The sequence below is a fragment of the Pithys albifrons genome, chromosome 27 (genome assembly GCF_047495875.1).
Source record: "Pithys albifrons albifrons isolate INPA30051 chromosome 27, PitAlb_v1, whole genome shotgun sequence".
Lineage (NCBI taxonomy): Eukaryota > Metazoa > Chordata > Aves > Passeriformes > Thamnophilidae > Pithys > Pithys albifrons.
This window is the reverse complement of record NC_092484.1, coordinates 321,761-338,382: the sequence shown is the minus strand read 5'-3', so window position 1 is coordinate 338,382 and position 16,622 is coordinate 321,761. Positions and strand designations below refer to the sequence as shown.

Here is a 16,622-nt window from a genome sequence, read left to right as displayed (position 1 = left end):
GTGCCATAGGAGTCAGCTAAGGGTGCTCCCATCAGATGATGGGACTGATGGATGAGTGAGTCAGTCTTCTGATGACCCCACTGCTTGGTCATGCTGTGCCTCTGCATTCTGGCTCTGAGAGGCTTGTAAAAGGCAGCTGAGATGTGCAAAGCTGGATTAGGTTCTGCAGATCCCAGAGGCACTGGCTGTGTCCAGTCTGGCTGCAGGAGGATGCTGCCATTTCCTTTCCAAGTTTATCTGGACACAGAGTTGACCTGCCTGGTTTATTCTGCTCTATAATTGGTAAAGCAGTGAAAGGTTTTAAAGGGTTCAGGAGAGTTGTCACCTGCCTCTCACAGAATTTTGCAAACTGTTGGGTGAAGATGGAAGTGGATGGAGAAATCAGCTTGGTGGTGGTGATGGAGAGGTTGTGGTGCAGTTTGCAGGGGAAGGCTGCACAGGTCCTGTCTGAATTAAAGGCATTTAAATTCAATTTATTGTGCTTCAGGAGGGGCTTGTAGGCCAAGTGACCCCAGGTAGAATCTCCATTGTGTCCCCACTAGTGAAACAGGGGGATGAGGGAATGAGCAGCCCAGAGAGGGGAAAGCAGAGCACGTCTTAGACATCCTGTCCTAGGCTAATCAGCACAAAAAATACCGTTCTTTTCCTCTTTAGATTTATGTTGGTTTCTGTTTTTTTTTAATTAGCATGAAATTTTTACGAAAGTGTATCTTTTATTTATTTATTTTTTACTGTTTTCTGCAGATTCTGGTCTGAGCAGCCCTCTCAGTGACCCTGAGTTTGACTTGGAAAGTTAGTTCCTGTGTGTTTTTGTTCCTGTTGGGTTCATTTTTCCCCCCTCCCATTATTATTTTCTCTTCTGTCACTTTCCTTTCCAATTCTTGTTCCGTTCCTGTTACTATTTTTTGGGTTCTTGCCGAATTCTCTGTGTTCCTGCAGTGTTTGCCCATCTCATCCCTGTTCTGTGCCATCTGTTTGTCTGAGCTGCGCTTCCAGTTTTACAGTACCCAGGGCAGGCTGTGGCAGGGCAGGGGCAGCAGGAGGTGCCACCAGGGCCACTCACCAGCTCTGCTGTGTCTCTGCTGTCCCAGGAGGAGGACTCTGCTCCCCAGGCTGCCTGTCCCCCCCTGTGGAAGGTGTTTTGTGGCTCCATGTCCCCATTCTCGTCCCTGGTGTGACCTGGGGCTGTGTGTGCTTTGCTGTTCATGTTTGCAGTGCAGGGACAGGGGAGTTGGAGCTGCAGCTGCTGATCCTCCCCCTGCAAAGAGCCACACAGGCACCTTTGCGTGTCAGATGAGGAAAAGGGCTGTTGCCCATCTGTGGCAGGTGTCTTGGCACCAGCTTGTCCCAGGGGCACAGAGAGCAGAGGCCACTCCAGCCCTGAGTTCTCCCAGTGCCATCAGCCCTGGGGGTGCTGTGGGATAAATGGGCTCTGCCCCTGGAACAGATGTTGGGTGACGTTTCTGGCGAGTTGGCTGATGCACAGAGAATCAAGTCTTTTGTGATAAGATTAGAGAGATTCAAGTGATTGAAATGTTAGATGAGACTGGCTCAGAAGGGCTTCATCCCATTAGGAGCCAAGATCCCAGCCTTGCTGGGTGCTTTGGGCTGCATTTTTTTCAGGGTTTTTTTTTTTTAATACTGAGCAGGGAAGTAGATGTGGGGTTTCAGCTGAGGGGTCACAGATGCTGCTTGTGCTTGGAGATGCAAAGGCTGGGATGTTTTCCTGAATAATTCAGTCCAAATATTGTTCTCTTTGGTATGGAATGCTGCTGTCACTGTTGTCCCAGTTTGCTGCCACCTCTCCTCGATGCCCTTGTTGTAACAGAGTGTGTATTTTCCTGGCTCCCTGGCTGAGTTCCCTGCAGGAGCCAAGAGGCCACTGAGCAGAGGAACCTGTGAGCCATTTCCCTTCATCCCTTACAATGAGTTGTTGAGTTAAAGCAGAGAGAGCTGCTCTGCTGACACAGCAGCAGGGCTGGTGCCACTGCAAGTGCTCCTGCCTTGTTTAATACCAAACTCTTGGATCTTAATGGAACCCCCATGCACTTGGCATTTTCACCAGGGAAGTGTTTAGCACTGCAGAGGTTTCCAGTCTTCTTTTATTCTAAAAAGCCCTAGAAATCATCCCACAAGGAGATTCTGTCCTTAACAGCAGCAAAACAAGGCAAGTTCCCTCATGCTCCCAGCCAGTGCTGGGGCACAGGAGGTTGGAGGGGCAGCAGGATGTTCCCTACCAAAAGGCAGAGCTGCTTTTCAGGAGCTGTTCACACTGAGGATTTTTTCTGGAGCTTTTGTGAAGGAAACTTGTGAAATTCCTTCAAGAGGAATGTGGCTCCTTGTTCCAGATTGGCACAGTGGGCCTTTCCCATGCAGCTCACTGGCTCAGGAGGAATGACACATGTTGCTCCAGGACTTCTGAGCCAAGGAGAGTCTGAGGTTTTTTCTTGCTCATTATTACTGGAGTTTCAGAGTGTTTATTTTTTCCTTTTGATCTGTGTGTCCATCACTTGGGATTTCATGTCCAGTGCTGTGTTTCTCAGCACATAATCTCTGGCTTTGTGGAGTCAGGAGGTGGCAGCTGCCTGGGGGAAGGAGGCAATGACTCCCAGGGATCTGGAAACATGACTGAGGTGCCAAGAGTTGCTTTGGGTAGGGTTTGGTTCTTCTCTAATGCTCATGATGTGTTCAGTGTCCTCCTCAGCTTTCACTTCCAGGGGCAGGACAGACCCTGAGGGAAGTGTTGATGGTGTTGAGTTGGTTTGGTCTCTGATTGGGAACATCTCATCCCACACAGACATAAAGAGTTCCAGCTCCTCCCAACACCCTGGTCCCCACTGGTGCTGTGGTGGTGGCCTGGACTGGGCAGCAGCACCTCCCTCCCTCCAGGGGAGAAATCCTTCTCCAGCTGCAGTGAGACAGGACAGCAAGACATGAACTGGGAGCTTTTCCTTCAGGAGCCAGGAGAGACTTCCTGCCCTGATCCCCTAATTCCGGCAGACTAGAATGGAGCCAGTGCAGCCTCAAGAGTACTTTGGGATTATTTTTGTGAGCTTTTTCGGTCTGTTTTCCCCCCTTCTGTTTTCAGACAGATTTCTTTGTGCTGAAAATAGATGTCCCGTTAGCTGAGGAAAAGCCTGTCCCAGTGTGACTGACTCTCCCCGTGCCCAGGCCTGGGGAGGCAGCACCTCTCCCAAGCCACTGTAAAACTGAGGATGTCATGCTTGCTTTGCCATCTCTGTGCTGAGTTTTCAGAGTATCTGACCATGCTGCTGCCACCGCCGCTGCTTTGTCACCCACCAACACCCACGGGGCTCGAAATTCTCCCTGGCTTCCATCTCTCCTCCACTCCTGTCCTTCTCATTGGGGGCACTGCCCAGGGCTTCTCAGCATGCTGCTCTCCCAGCCCCTCCAGAGTGGGATTGGCTGGCAGACAGCATGGGAAGCCCTTGGGAAAACATAATCCAATGCAGATGAGCAGAGCACGGAGCGCTTTTCCACCTGGGTGTGCAGGGCAGGCATTTGAGATGACAGGAAGGGAAAGATCCCTGCTCTACCCAGAGCTCCAGCTGCCCCTTCCAGAGCAGGATGTGCCATTTCCAGGCTGAGAGCCGAGTCAGCTGTGGCTGCTCACCCTGTGGGTGGCTGAGGTGGGCCCCAGTCTGCCCAGTCTGCCCAGCAGGACCCCAGTGTGGCTTGGAGAGGATCCCTGAGTTCCGTGGCAGCTCTGCCTGCCTCGATACCACAGTGCTGGGGAGGATGGCAGGGGCAGCAGCTGTGCCAGGTCAGGAGGCATCAGGCTCTGCAGCAGATTGTTCCAGTGCCCTGACAGAGAAGGGGCCAGAGGATTTCCTGCCTCTCCATCCCCAAAGGTGCCGACATTCCCAGCAGAGCCTGGATGGGGTTGGCACAGCCTGGAGTGGTGGGAGGGAGGGCTGTACTGTAGAAGGAACATCATCCATTAGCCATGAGTGGGAAGAGGAGCCAGTGCCTGGGGTTTCCATGCCAGGTTGTTCCCTGGGAATGGTGGAGGGCAAACCTCAGACTGAGAACTTACAGAGCTGATGTTGTGCAAAGAACAACCCAGAGAGTCCTTGAGGTTGGAAAAGACCTTAAAGATCATCAAGTCCAGTTCCTGAAAAGCCTCCCCTGCTTCCCCACATCTGCATCCTCCCGTGCCCTCCCCACATGCCCATGGTTGGCTGGACCCTGCCCCTTCCCTCTGTTCCTCTTGAGCTGGTTCCTGGGCCCGGCTGTGCCATTTGCTGCGTAGGATCCTCTGGCAGCGTTTGCTCATTCCAAGTCCACTGTTGGAATCGCTAACACGCATCTGCTCTTCGGATTTTCCTTTTTGTTTTGCTCTGATTTGCACATTGAAAATGGGGCCATCATGGGAACACTCTCATTTTACTGTTATTTTTTTTATTTCCTTGATTTTTATTTTTTTTTACTTCCAAGGACACAATTTCGAGCCCTGAATTCTTCTCTTCTAACCTCCCTACTTTCATTGCAGATCTTACATTGTAATTTATTTTCTTTTCTTGTTTCTTCTTTCTTATGAACTGCACAACGGTTGTGAATTTTAGTTGTTATTAAATGAGATTCTTTTCCTGCTGTCTTGTCTTTTAGGTATGCTCAGCCACCCACCCATCCCCGTTTCCGAGCTGGCTGAACACACAGAGCATCTCAAAGCTAATGATAACCTGAAATTATCCCAAGAGTATGAGGTATGAGCAAGAGTGAGTGCTGTGCATGGGTTTGCAGAGCCAGGAATGAGGGAATTCAGGCAGGCCTTCATCCAGATAAACAGAGCTGTGTTAGAAGTGTCTGGTTAGTTGAAATTTAAAATTTTTCTGTGATTGGAAATTAATTACTTAGTGCTTTACTGGATTCAATTCCAGATGCAAGGTTTGGGCCTTGAGCTGCTCCTGCCCGGTGAGCAGGGGCTGAGCTCCCCTGGAGAAGGGGATTGCAGCCCTGGAGGTGATGCTGGATGGGATGGGGAGTTGTCCTGGGTGTGCCTTGGACACTTCAGGGGATCCAGGGGCAACCACAGCTTCTCTGGGCAACCTGTGCCAGGCCCTGCCCACCCTCAGAAGGGACAATTTCTCCCAAATCTCTTCTAAACCTACTCTCTTTCAGTTTAAAACCATTTCCCCTTGTTTTACTGCTCCATGCCCTTGTAAAAAAGCCTTTCTCCACTATTGGTTTTGTTGTTGAGACATAAAATGTCCCGATATTTTTAGCCTAATAACTAGTCTAGCCTGGCTGGGTCTGTTTGCAGGGGATGTTTTCCAGACAAAGGGATGCTTTCTGTCCCAGGTGGCAGCACGTGGGAGGCAGCCCCGTGCCAGCCCCGGGCAGGGGTGACGTGGTGGAGAAGGCGTGTTTGGCTCTGCCGGGGTCTCTCCCCCACGCTGGCCACGGGGGCAGCAGCAGCCCCTTAATGTGCTCCATCCGCATTCCAAGGGCTGCTTTGCATAATGCCATATCCCAAGTGCCCTGGCTCTGTGCCAGCCCAGCCTCCTCCAGTGGGAGAGCCAGAGCTGAACAAACATCGCTAATGAAGTGAAGGCGAGGCGTGATTAGAGCGCTGGAGAGCAAACAGACGAGTTACAATAGTATAAATACCCATTAGTCAGGAGCTCTGCAGCCACAGTGCAGGAGGTTTGGAGCAGGGCTTTGTACCAGCGCTGCCAAACGGGCCTGGGCACAGGCAGGGTGGGCACAGGGACGGGGGGCACAGGGTGCCAGCCCCTGCCAGCCCAGGGGGATGGAGCTGGGACCCCGTTCCTGAGGGTGGCAGGGAAAGGGAGAGCACACAGCAGGAAGCAGCTCAGCACGCTCCTGCCAAGCCTCCAATTGAGGCAAACCCCAAGGGCTCTGCAAAATGATGAAGGAATTAAGCCCTTGTTTTATTTAATTCTCTGGCTGAGGATTTAGAGGTAAACGTAATTAACCTAATTTCCATATCTGGGACAGCTGGACTTTAGAGAGAGGGGGAAAAAAACCCATACCCACCAAACCTGGCATTAATCACTAGGACAGGCAGAGGGGATTTTTCTCTCTGGTGCATTTAATTGTTTATTCCTTCATCCCATCTAGGAAAAATGCATATTGATTGAGTGTCTCAGGGATGGGGTTCTTACCTGGGCTCTGTGCTGGGAGCTGCACTCCTTGCCCTGTGAGCAGGAAGCTGCCTCATGCTGGGCTCCTGTGGGGTTTTCTCTGCCCTTGCAACTGGGACACCTTTGGTGCTGAGTCCTTGTGGTCCCAAGTATTGCTGTCCCTGCTCCACACAGAGCACCCAGTCCCTTCCTGCTGCCCACCAGTGATCTTTAATCATAGAACCACACATTGGTTTGGGTTGGAAGGGACCTCAAAGCCCATCCAGTGCCACCCCTGCCATGGGCAGGGACACCTTCCATCAGCCCAGGGTGCTCCAAGCCCTGTCCAGCCTGGCCTTGGACACTCCCAGGGCTGGGGCAGCCACAGCTCCTCTGGGCACCTGTGCCAGGGCCTGCCCACCCTCGTAGGGAGGAATTTCTTTCCAAATACCTAATTTAAATCTACCTTCAGCCAAAAGCCATTCCCCTTTGTTCTATCTCTACAAGCTGTTGTAAAAAGTCCATCTCCAGCCTTCTTATAAGCCCCTTTTTCCTCTGATGTTTCACATCCCATTTGCACACCTGGTCATAAATCCTGTCCTGACTTTAATATCTTCTTCACCAGGTATTAGTACTCCCCAAGACACTGGTGTATTTTTGCCCTCCTAATCACAGTGTAGTTTAACCATGCACAGATTTGGCCTCTTGGTTATTCCCTGAATACACCTGATGTGCTCATTCCTTTTTATCTGCCTGTTCCTGAGTTTATCAATGTCAGTAACATGAGGCTGTAACTAACCCAGAGCAGCCTGGAATTGCACTGATGCTTTTGCCATGGGGCTGCATCATGGCAGAGGGGGAGTTATCTCAGATACACTGCTCTGGGTGGCCAAGGGAGGTGGGGCATGGGCTGTGGCACTGGGGCTTTCCCACAGCAGAGCTGGGAAACAAACGGTGATCGCTCATCCCTCAGCGAGACCTTCCAGGCTGTGATGGCCCACGTGGAACGAGGCATTCAGAGGCTGATTTGCTGCTGTTCTCTTCACTGACTCTTCCATTTTCTTTCCCAATCCCTCCAGTCCATTGACCCTGGCCAGCAGTTCACCTGGGAGCACTCCAACCTGGAGGTGAACAAGCCCAAGAACCGTTATGCCAACGTGATCGCCTACGACCACTCGCGTGTCATCCTGCTGCCCATCGAAGGTAGGGGCACCCCTGCTCCTTCCTGCAGTGCTGGAGCTGCACCTGCTCCTTCCTGCAGTGCTGGAGCTGCACCTGCTGCAGGGAGACACCCCTCACACGCTCCTCTCTCAGCTCTGTTTGTATTCTCCTCTCAGCATCTCCCTGGGAGTTCAGCATCAGGAGATACCTCTGTAAATGAAGTGTTGGTTTAATTCTGGGGACTGACATATTCCCTGGAGCTGCAGTCCCTCATTTCGAGGGCTGGTTTATCAAGGCACTGTCTTGCCTTTGCTTGGAGATCCCTGTTTGATATGTCTGTGACTAACATGAAGAACTCAGACCACGTGATGCTTTGGAGAGAGCAGGAGTGGGGTGGTGGGTGGCAGGGAGTGCAGTGTGTGGCTGTTACAGGGATGAGTGAGAGGTAGCACGGGGCTAATCTGAGCATCAGCAGCAGTAGCACAGGCATGAAGATCACTTGATATGCAGCTCCTGCTCAGCCCTGGCCCCTAAAAGGCTCAGGATAAGGAGGAGTTTACGTGAGCCTGGTGGGTCATAAACTGTTTCCTGAGCTGCTTCTCTGAGTGATGGTGCAGTCAGAAAATTTACATTAAATTTCACAATTTGTGAGTCTTGACAGAGCTGCTCCCCTGCCCTCCAGGGTAAGAGAGGCTTGAGGTGGAGCTGAGCAGGGCACCTGCTTGGGCTGCCGCTGTCGAGGTGGTGCTGCAGTTTCTCAGGCTCAGGATAAAGCGTTTGAGGCCAGTCTTGCATCACCAAGAGCTGATCGTTGGAGCAGAGAGGATGTGGCTGTCCTGGTGACTGCCTCGTGAATGGAGAGGTTAATTCAAAGCTTTTGTGAGCAGGGAATTGTTGGAATAATCTCCCTCTTTCTTGGTAACTCCACGGGTTGTGGGGAAGAGGAAGAGCAGGTCCTGAGGCAGCAGCAGAGTGGAGTGACTTGCCAAAAAACTGCACCAATCTGGATGGGTCTGGTCTGCTATTAAGTGTTTCTCCTTGTGAAGCTGACTGTGTTCTGGCTTGGTTTAATTCTGAGATTAATATTGTATGAGTCAAGGAAAGCAGAGGCTTTAAAAAGTTGCCTTGTCATTCAAGGGAAAGGAGAAGAACACAAGTGTAGGAGTGGAGGACACCTGGGCTGGTCTTGGATCACAGGGTTGGATGCAGGCAGCAGTCCCAGCTCTGCCCAGGGACTCTCTGAGGGGCCACTGGTGAAAATATGATGGGCCAGGGTTGAATTTTCAAGTGTCTGAGAGGTTCTGACATGTCTTGGCTGGTGTGCTCCTTCCTGCAGGGCTGTATGTCCTGCTCAGGGCTGGGAGATGAAAGGAGCTGGAGGAATCAGTCATTGCTTTCTCTTTGCTTTAACTCTGAATTTGCCAAGGCCACAGAATGGCACTGGCTGCTCAGTCAGGAAGAAGGAGTGGCTCTAATTCTGTGGCTTCTCTGGACCTGGGCCTGTCACACAGCAGAGCCTTGCAGAGCTCCTGTTAAATCACAGAGGGGGCTTGGGAAGAGGTTCATTGTGGAAGCTCAGCCTTGGGCACGGTCCTGCCTTCCCTCCTGCAATCTCAGAGTGGGGGGCAATGGGGACAGGGAGCTCTCCAGAAATTGAATCCAAAGCCTTTTCTCCCAGCAGCTGAAACCCTGAGTGCCCTTGGGGACTGGCAGGTGGCTCCCAGGCTCACACCTCGCCAGAGCACCGGTGCCTTTGGTGCAGCCCCGTTCCTGCTGGTGCTGCTCCCACCTTGGCTCCCCTCGAGGCAGGAGCCAGGGACTCTGCACCGAGTTAATTCTGGGTTAGCAGCTCCTGCCAGCCTTGCCAGCCACTCAACTGCAGTGAGGAATGGACCAAACCACCCACCAGCTCCGTGCCAGGCGCAGCTCTCTGGAGCTGAACCTTCACTGCTTGCCAGGGTCCTTTTTAACTTCAGAGCAGCTTTCTCCTGCCATGTCCCAGTCACTCTCTTCACTCTGGCACTGCCTCCTGCTCATCCCAAACCCTCAAGCAAGGACCCAGGCGAGCAGCTGTAGCTCAACAGCCTGGAACTCGTGAGAGCAGAAAAAAACCCACTCCTAAAAATGACGGTGGGCAATTTACAGTGAGTCAAAGCCTGTAATTTCAAAGCCTTCACTGGCTGAGTCAAGTCTGGTTTTATTCCTTGCTCTGTCCAGCTGTAGCTCCATGCCAGGATTAGGTTATGGAACACACAGTCACTGGCCAGGTGCATTTAGTGCCTGGGCTTGGGGCATACTGGGACAAGGACGTGGATTTGTCCTGCTGGAAACCAGTGCAGCAGGAGCCCTGGGCCAGGACCTTGCTCCTGTTGGCCACAGCAGGGAAAAGACAGTGATTCCAAGGCTTGATACTCAGTCTAATATCTTTTTCAGGGAGTTACTTGTCTCCCTGCAATGCATGAGCTTGAGCTGGATAAAACAGGCCAAGAGCCTGTTTCTCCCCGCTGTGATTCTGACCCAACAAGCCATGAAGCTGTTTCTGCAGGGGAATTCTCTCCAACAACATCCCTGCAAAGATGTCATGCTTCGAGCTGTATGAAATCCGGTGCAGTTCCCTGATTTTTTGATTTCACACAGGAATTGTGGGCAGTGATTACATCAATGCCAACTACATTGATGGCTACAGGAAGCAGAACGCCTACATTGCCACTCAGGGGCCTCTGCCAGAGACCTTTGGAGACTTCTGGAGGATGGTGTGGGAGCAACGTTCAGCTACTATTGTTATGATGACTAAGCTGGAGGAGAAATCACGGGTAAGATGCATGAGAGGGATGACTGGTTAGTCATAATCCTGGGGGATTGGAGGGGAGAGTTGGGGAGCAGCAAATCCCTTTGATGTGCAGCCAGTGGGGGATTTCTGCCAGCTCTGGCAGCACCCTGAAAATTCAGTGATTCATTGCTTTTTAAAAAACAAATCATTGACCCCAGAAAGCTGCAGCCTCCTTTACAACTCCAGATCCCATTGCCTGCTCTGTAGTTCTGTCTCAGAGTTAATTGTGTGGCAAGTTTCACATTCAGCTCTCTTGTTTAACAAGCCCCAGTATGTACCCTGTAATCTTCAGGATCGTTCCAGTCTATTGTCTATGGGATTGTTGTGGCATCAAAGCCTGTGCTTAGTCAGTAGGAGCTTTTCCTGCTGGATCTGACCCTGTCCTGGTGCTCTGGAAAGACATTTCTTGCACTTCTCCTTCCCTTTGCCACCTGTAACCATCAGGGCAGTTTGGGAACAAGCTTCCCCAGCAGCAAAGGGTTTGTCCAGCACTGAGCCCTCCCTCCTGCCTTGCAGATAAAGTGTGACCAGTACTGGCCAGGCCGAGGCACGGACACCTACGGGATGATTCAGGTGACGTTACTGGACACCATCGAGTTGGCCACATTCTGCCTCCGAACGTTCTCCCTCCACAAGGTCAGCTGGGTCCTGCTCCTCTCCCGTTTACCTGGAGGGGGCTGTGGCAGCTCCCCACACACAGCCCGGGCAGCCTCGGGGTGCTGGGTGGTACCCCCTGACCCCCTGGTGTTCCTGCAGAACGGCTCCAGCGAGAAGCGCGAGGTGCGGCAGTTCCAGTTCACGGCGTGGCCCGACCACGGCGTCCCCGAGTACCCCACCCCCTTCCTGGCCTTCCTGCGGCGCGTCAAGACCTGCAACCCCCCCGATGCTGGGCCCATCGTGGTGCACTGCAGGTACAGCTCCCTCCCCTGGGGCTGGATGGGGCCCCTGTGAGGGAGGCAGAGGTGCAGGAGGGGGTGGATCTGCACAAAGGGCTGTCCTGGGGGGTGGGTTCCTCTGAGCAGGATACCTGCTGGTTCCACTGGGCACAGCATTGCCTGAGATGGTGAGGGGTTTAGTTTGCAATAAACCACTTGGATCAAGAGTCCCAGGCCAGGTTGGACAGGGCTTGGAACAGCCTGGTCTGGTTAAAGGTGTTCCTGCCCAGGGCAGGGCCTGGAACAAGATGAGCTGTAATGTCCCTTCCAACCCAAACCAGTCTGGGGATTGATGATCTTGTTAAGCAATGGGAAGTGCCCAGTGCTGGACTGGTGTCTGGCTCTGCATGTTTGGGTTGTTTGAGGTCACAGTGGGAAAGGACGAGATCAGGTGTGAGGTGTGTGGGGTGCTTGGGAGGCAGAGCTGCCTCAGCTGTCCAAGCAGAGCTGGCAGTGATTGGCAGGGGGTTTCTGAGTGCTGCAGCCACTCTGATAATGCCAAGCTGAAGGCAGGTGGAATTCCCTAATTGAATTTACAATCCAGGGAAGAACACTCGAGGCTCAGTGCAGATAAATGCCCGTGTTCCTCGGGAGCTGCAGAGCAGCTGCAGGTTCCTCAGCACCCAGGGGAGCTCTGAGCTGCAGAGGCTGCTGGGGAGGCTAATCCTGCTGGGGAGGCTAATCCTGCCTCTGCAGGGTGGAGGAGGCCTTTGAAACAGCCTTTGTGAGTGGGCAACTTATCACTACCCTTGCAGATGGCAATTGTTGTGCACCTCGGAAAATGAATAAAGAGGAGCTGTCAGCTCACAACCAGCTCCCAGATCAGCTATTAAATTCTTGCCAAAGCTCCAGTCACCTGCTTGGTTCAGGTGTTAGGCAGTCTAATTAACAGAGATCAAGGGGCTCCATGGAAAAGAGGCAGCACTGGAATGGTGAAAGGAAACCCTTTATTAGCAGGGGCACAGGCACAGAGCACCAAGCCCTGCTGAGGCACAAATGCCATTACACACAGGTCTGATGTTACCCTGATGCACAAAAACATTTAGGAAGAGGTGAGGCATGTTACTCATTACAACATCAGTGGTTTCTCAGCTGCTCAGAGATCTGAGTGATTAAACAGACTTTTGCAGCCTTTACATCATGCCAGCCCTTTGTTCAAGCCTGGAGCTGGAGCTGGCACAGCTGTATCTGCCCAGGGTGTCACAGATGAGGAGATGGGGCAGGGCAATGTGGAGGGACAGTAGGCACCTCACCAGAGGCAGCTTTGCCTCTTCCAGCCTGTCCTCAGGTGACACAAAAGCTTAGTTTGGAAGTTGTGGCTAAACTGAGCAAACCTCTGTGTGTCACAAACTTTGGGGTTAAGCCTGAGTGCTGCCATGTGGGGCAGAGGGGCTTCTCCACCTCCTGGTCTGACCCAGCAGCCCCTCCCTGGTGGTGTGGCAGCACTGGGGTGCTGATAGACAGAGTTCAGATAATGGGATTTTAGATTCCAGTGCAGGCTTTACTGGCCCCAGTGCAGCACTGTGCTCACACACCAGTGACATGGAGCAGCAGTGACTTTGGAGTCACCACTGTCCTCCACAGCATGTTCTACACCTCTCCAAGGCCACCAACACAGTGCTGTGAACTGTACCAAGAGCAGCACACTGAGCTGAGTGGGCAGTAACATTTCCAGCACCAGTTCCAACTGACAACTTCCTTTAATTCAGCAAAAATCATAATGTGGCTGAACCCACGCCCAGAGAATCTTCCGAGCTGGAAGGGACCCACAAGGATTGTCAGTCCAACTCCTGGCCCTGCACAGGAAAACCCCAAACCCCCACCATTCTTGGCTGCTTTGCCAGGATTTCCTTTGCCTCGGCCCATCACCAGCTGTTTGCCAAGGCTGTGGTTCTTTCCTAGTCGCAAAGTGTGTTTGCTGGTCACTCTCTGCCTCATGCCCCCATCTGTGCCCTGTGTTTGTGGCAATGGGAAGGTCCTTGCCCATGGGTGACCTTCTTGCTGAGTGGCAGAACAATCCAGCCCTTCCTTCTTCCCCTCCTGGCAGCGCTGGCGTTGGGCGGACCGGCTGCTTCATCGTCATCGATGCCATGCTGGAGAGGATCAAGCATGAGAAGACAGTGGACATTTATGGCCACGTCACTCTCATGAGGTCCCAACGCAACTACATGGTGCAGACAGAGGACCAGTACAGCTTCATCCACGATGCCTTGCTCGAGGCCGTGGCCTGCGGCAACACCGAGGTCCCGGCGCGCAACCTCTACAGCTACATCCAGAAACTGGCCCAGATCGAGGCCAGGGAGCACGTGACGGGCATGGAGCTGGAGTTCAAGGTAGTGGGTGCTGGGGGGCACAGCGGGCACTGGGGAGGGCTCAGCGTTGCCCCTGGAGCACTGGGGCACAGCTGGCACGGAGCCTTTATGAGGCTGATGGGAACTTTCTGGTTCCATGTTCGAGGTAATTACTTTTCTGAGTTGAGTTCCGCTGGTGCAGTTCCCAGGGGAGTCCTGCCTGTCGCTGCAGGAGCCTCCTCTGGTCACTGCAGATCGAGATTGAATTTGCTCCCTCTCAGGTTTTTTAACTTTTTGTTATTATTCTGAGAGTTTTGCTTGGGGAAAGGCCTCAGGGTCTGTCCCTACCCCCCAGAAAATCCCCAAACCCAACAGAGGGCCCAGCGAGGGGGTAGAACACAGAGGGGGGCAGTTCAGTGCTGGCACAGGGGGAGGAGAGCAGCGAGGCTGAGGGGTGTGCTGTGCTCTCTGTGCCCTCAGCGCTTGGCCAACTCCAAAGCCCACACCTCGCGCTTCATCAGCGCCAACCTGCCCTGCAACAAGTTCAAGAACCGCCTGGTGAACATCATGCCCTACGAGACCACCCGCGTGTGCCTGCAGCCCATCCGCGGCGTGGAGGGCTCCGACTACATCAACGCCAGCTTCATCGACGGCTACAGGTACTGCTGCCAGGGCTGTGGTGCCAGGGCTGCCAGGGCTGTGCTGCCTCTCCCAAAGCTTCTGCCCAGGCACTTCTGCACCCCCTGACCCCTCCTTGCTCTCCCCCAGGCAGCAGAAGGCCTACATTGCCACGCAGGGGCCACTGGCAGAGACCACCGAGGACTTCTGGCGGATGCTGTGGGAGAACAACTCCACCATCGTGGTGATGCTGACGAAGCTGCGCGAGATGGGGCGGGTGAGTGGGGGCTCAGGGTGGGCGGGGAGGGTCCTGCAGGACCAGGGCAAGGACTAACAGAGACCTGTGTTGGCCCTGGGCAGGAGAAGTGCCATCAGTACTGGCCCGCGGAGCGCTCGGCACGGTACCAGTACTTCGTGGTGGACCCCATGGCAGAGTACAACATGCCCCAGTACATCCTGCGGGAGTTCAAGGTCACAGATGCCAGGGTAGGTGCTGGGCTGGGGCAGCCTGAACACTGCAGTGGGGAGGGGGCTGGCACAAAACAGGGGTGGGTGGGCTTGGTGGGTTTGACTCCTTAAAGAAAGGCTGAGGTGGAAACATTTCTCTGGCAAAGTCTGGGATTGTCAGTGGAGGAGAGCTTGGAGAATATTCTGCTTGGAAGGGACCCACAAGGGTCACTGAGTCCAGCTCCTGCCCCAGCACAGGACAAGGTGGGGTTGGGCTCTGCTCCCAGAGAACAAGTGGCAAGACAAGAGGAAATGGCCTCAATTTGCACCAGGGGAGGTTCTGGTTGGACATCACAAAGAATTTCTTCATGCAAGAGGTTGTTAAACATTGGAAGGGGCTGCCCAGGGAGGTTTGGAGTGCCCAGCCCTGGAGATGCCCAAGGCAGGACTGGCCGTGGCACTCTGGGCTGGGTGACAAGGTGGGCATCAGGCACAGGGTGGGCTCTATGGGCTGAGAGGGCTTTTCCAGCCTCAGGGATCCCATGACAAGCCCAAGAATCCCAGTGTGTCCCTGAGAGCTCAGTTGTGCTGAGGAACACACACACACACACACACACACACACACAGATTGTACTTGAATATTTGTTCTTACAAATCAGAAATCATTTCAAAGCTCTCTCGCAGTCTTGAGTCACTTTGGTAGAAACATGCCCAGCTTTTGGTTTTATTTGAGATGAAAGCAGAAAATATTTCCCCTAAAAGCTAATAAAAACCTTGCAAAGGATTCTCTGCACCCTACAGAAAATGTGCCCTTCTCTAGCTGGAAGAAGAGCCACTGTCACTCATGTTCAAAGGGAATCGTTCACTCCAATAATCTTCGGTTGGATGTCAGATTTCTCATCCAAAGGAACATTTCAATACCTTCTCAAATTTGTTTAGCAAATGTAACCCTCCCTCTCGCAGCAGAGTCTTTGCTTTTGAGGTTGTCAAGAGTATTCCAGAACCTGATAATTCAATTTGCAAGGTTGAGAAGGAGGATGCCTCATCAGTCCTCGTAGAACAAGATTTATCTTCCTGTCAGCTGTAATTCTGACACTGTGGCAACGCTTTGTGAAGATTGATAGAGAGGCCATCACCTCACCTTGAATGTTCCCTGCTGAAGACTCCATCTGTGCTGTCTGCAGTGGTCAGAGCTTTCAGCACCTGCCAGGATATGGATCTGTGCTGACAGGCCCACTCTGAGAGTGTCAGCTGCAACATAAGCAGCTTCATCACGGTGGATCTGGATGAGAAATAACGTGTGCACTTGCCTAGAACACAGAGTTGGCTCAACTTTTTATGCCCTTTAACAAACTAGCAACAAATTTTTTTATTTTTGCCTTTTCTCTTTGTTCTCCCAACTCAGGATGTTTTAACTGTTCCTGTTTTCTCCCCCAGGACGGTCAGTCACGAACTGTTCGCCAGTTCCAGTTCACTGATTGGCCAGAACAAGGTGTGCCAAAATCAGGAGAAGGTTTCATTGACTTCATTGGACAGGTACACAAGACTAAGGAGCAGTTTGGCCAGGATGGCCCCATCTCTGTCCACTGCAGGTAGGCAGCTGCAAATGGAGGCACCTCCTTCCTCTGGGGGTGCAAAAGGCATTGAAATGCAGATATTTGCCCCCTTTCCCACCCCACCTTTGCAGGCAGGTTGTTTGGAGGTGTCAGTGCCCAGCACTTGCTTCTGCACCAAAATTCATCTCCCTCCAGCCCTGGGCACTGCCCACAAAGCTTCAGACACTTTATAGTTACAGGAGGGGTATAAAATGCTGATACTCTGATAGTGGTTTTATATCTAATACATATGATATATATGATATTTGACCTGCAAAGTTAGAAGTGCTTTTTTTACCACTTTCAGCCCAATTCTGCACCACTAATGTTTGGTGATAGCAAGAACTGTTCCTCCCTGCTTGTGGGCAGGAGAGCATGATCCATTCTTCAAATTATTAATGTTACATATTAGTAATGATATTTATGACTACCCAAAGCTTTTCATTCGTTTTTATTTCACTTTCTCAACCATTTATTGGATCTGGCACAGTGACCATATCTGGGTATTCCTCCTGGAGGTCCCACCCAGGTTCTCCACTTGCAGCGAGTTGACAAGACACAGCTCAGCCCTGCCCACCCTGAGCATTTTCAGGAGATTTAAACCTTGTAACACCCCTTTGCCTGGTTTTGTGCAGTGC

The 16,622-nt window shown here is 52.4% G+C and overlaps 1 protein-coding gene across 15 annotated transcripts in view; it reads left to right on the top strand.

The window, feature by feature from the left end:
• The window catches only part of PTPRS (protein tyrosine phosphatase receptor type S), a 164,050-nt gene that overhangs the window by 143,476 nt on the left and 3,952 nt on the right, over positions 1-16,622 (top strand). For 9 of the 15 annotated variants that reach the window (XM_071577996.1, XM_071577991.1, XM_071577989.1 and 6 more), the window contains 11 exons: positions 745-792; positions 4,630-4,727; positions 7,187-7,310; positions 9,906-10,081; positions 10,615-10,734; positions 10,855-11,009; positions 13,081-13,366; positions 13,805-13,983; positions 14,093-14,219; positions 14,303-14,428; positions 15,827-15,981. In XM_071577996.1, coding sequence (XP_071434097.1) covers positions 745-792; positions 4,630-4,727; positions 7,187-7,310; positions 9,906-10,081; positions 10,615-10,734; positions 10,855-11,009; positions 13,081-13,366; positions 13,805-13,983; positions 14,093-14,219; positions 14,303-14,428; positions 15,827-15,981 — 1,594 coding nt within the window. The remainder of the gene's footprint in view (positions 1-744; positions 793-4,629; positions 4,728-7,186; positions 7,311-9,905; positions 10,082-10,614; positions 10,735-10,854; positions 11,010-13,080; positions 13,367-13,804; positions 13,984-14,092; positions 14,220-14,302; positions 14,429-15,826; positions 15,982-16,622) is intronic. The other 6 variants (XM_071578000.1, XM_071577994.1, XM_071577997.1 and 3 more) reach the window with 1 other exon arrangement.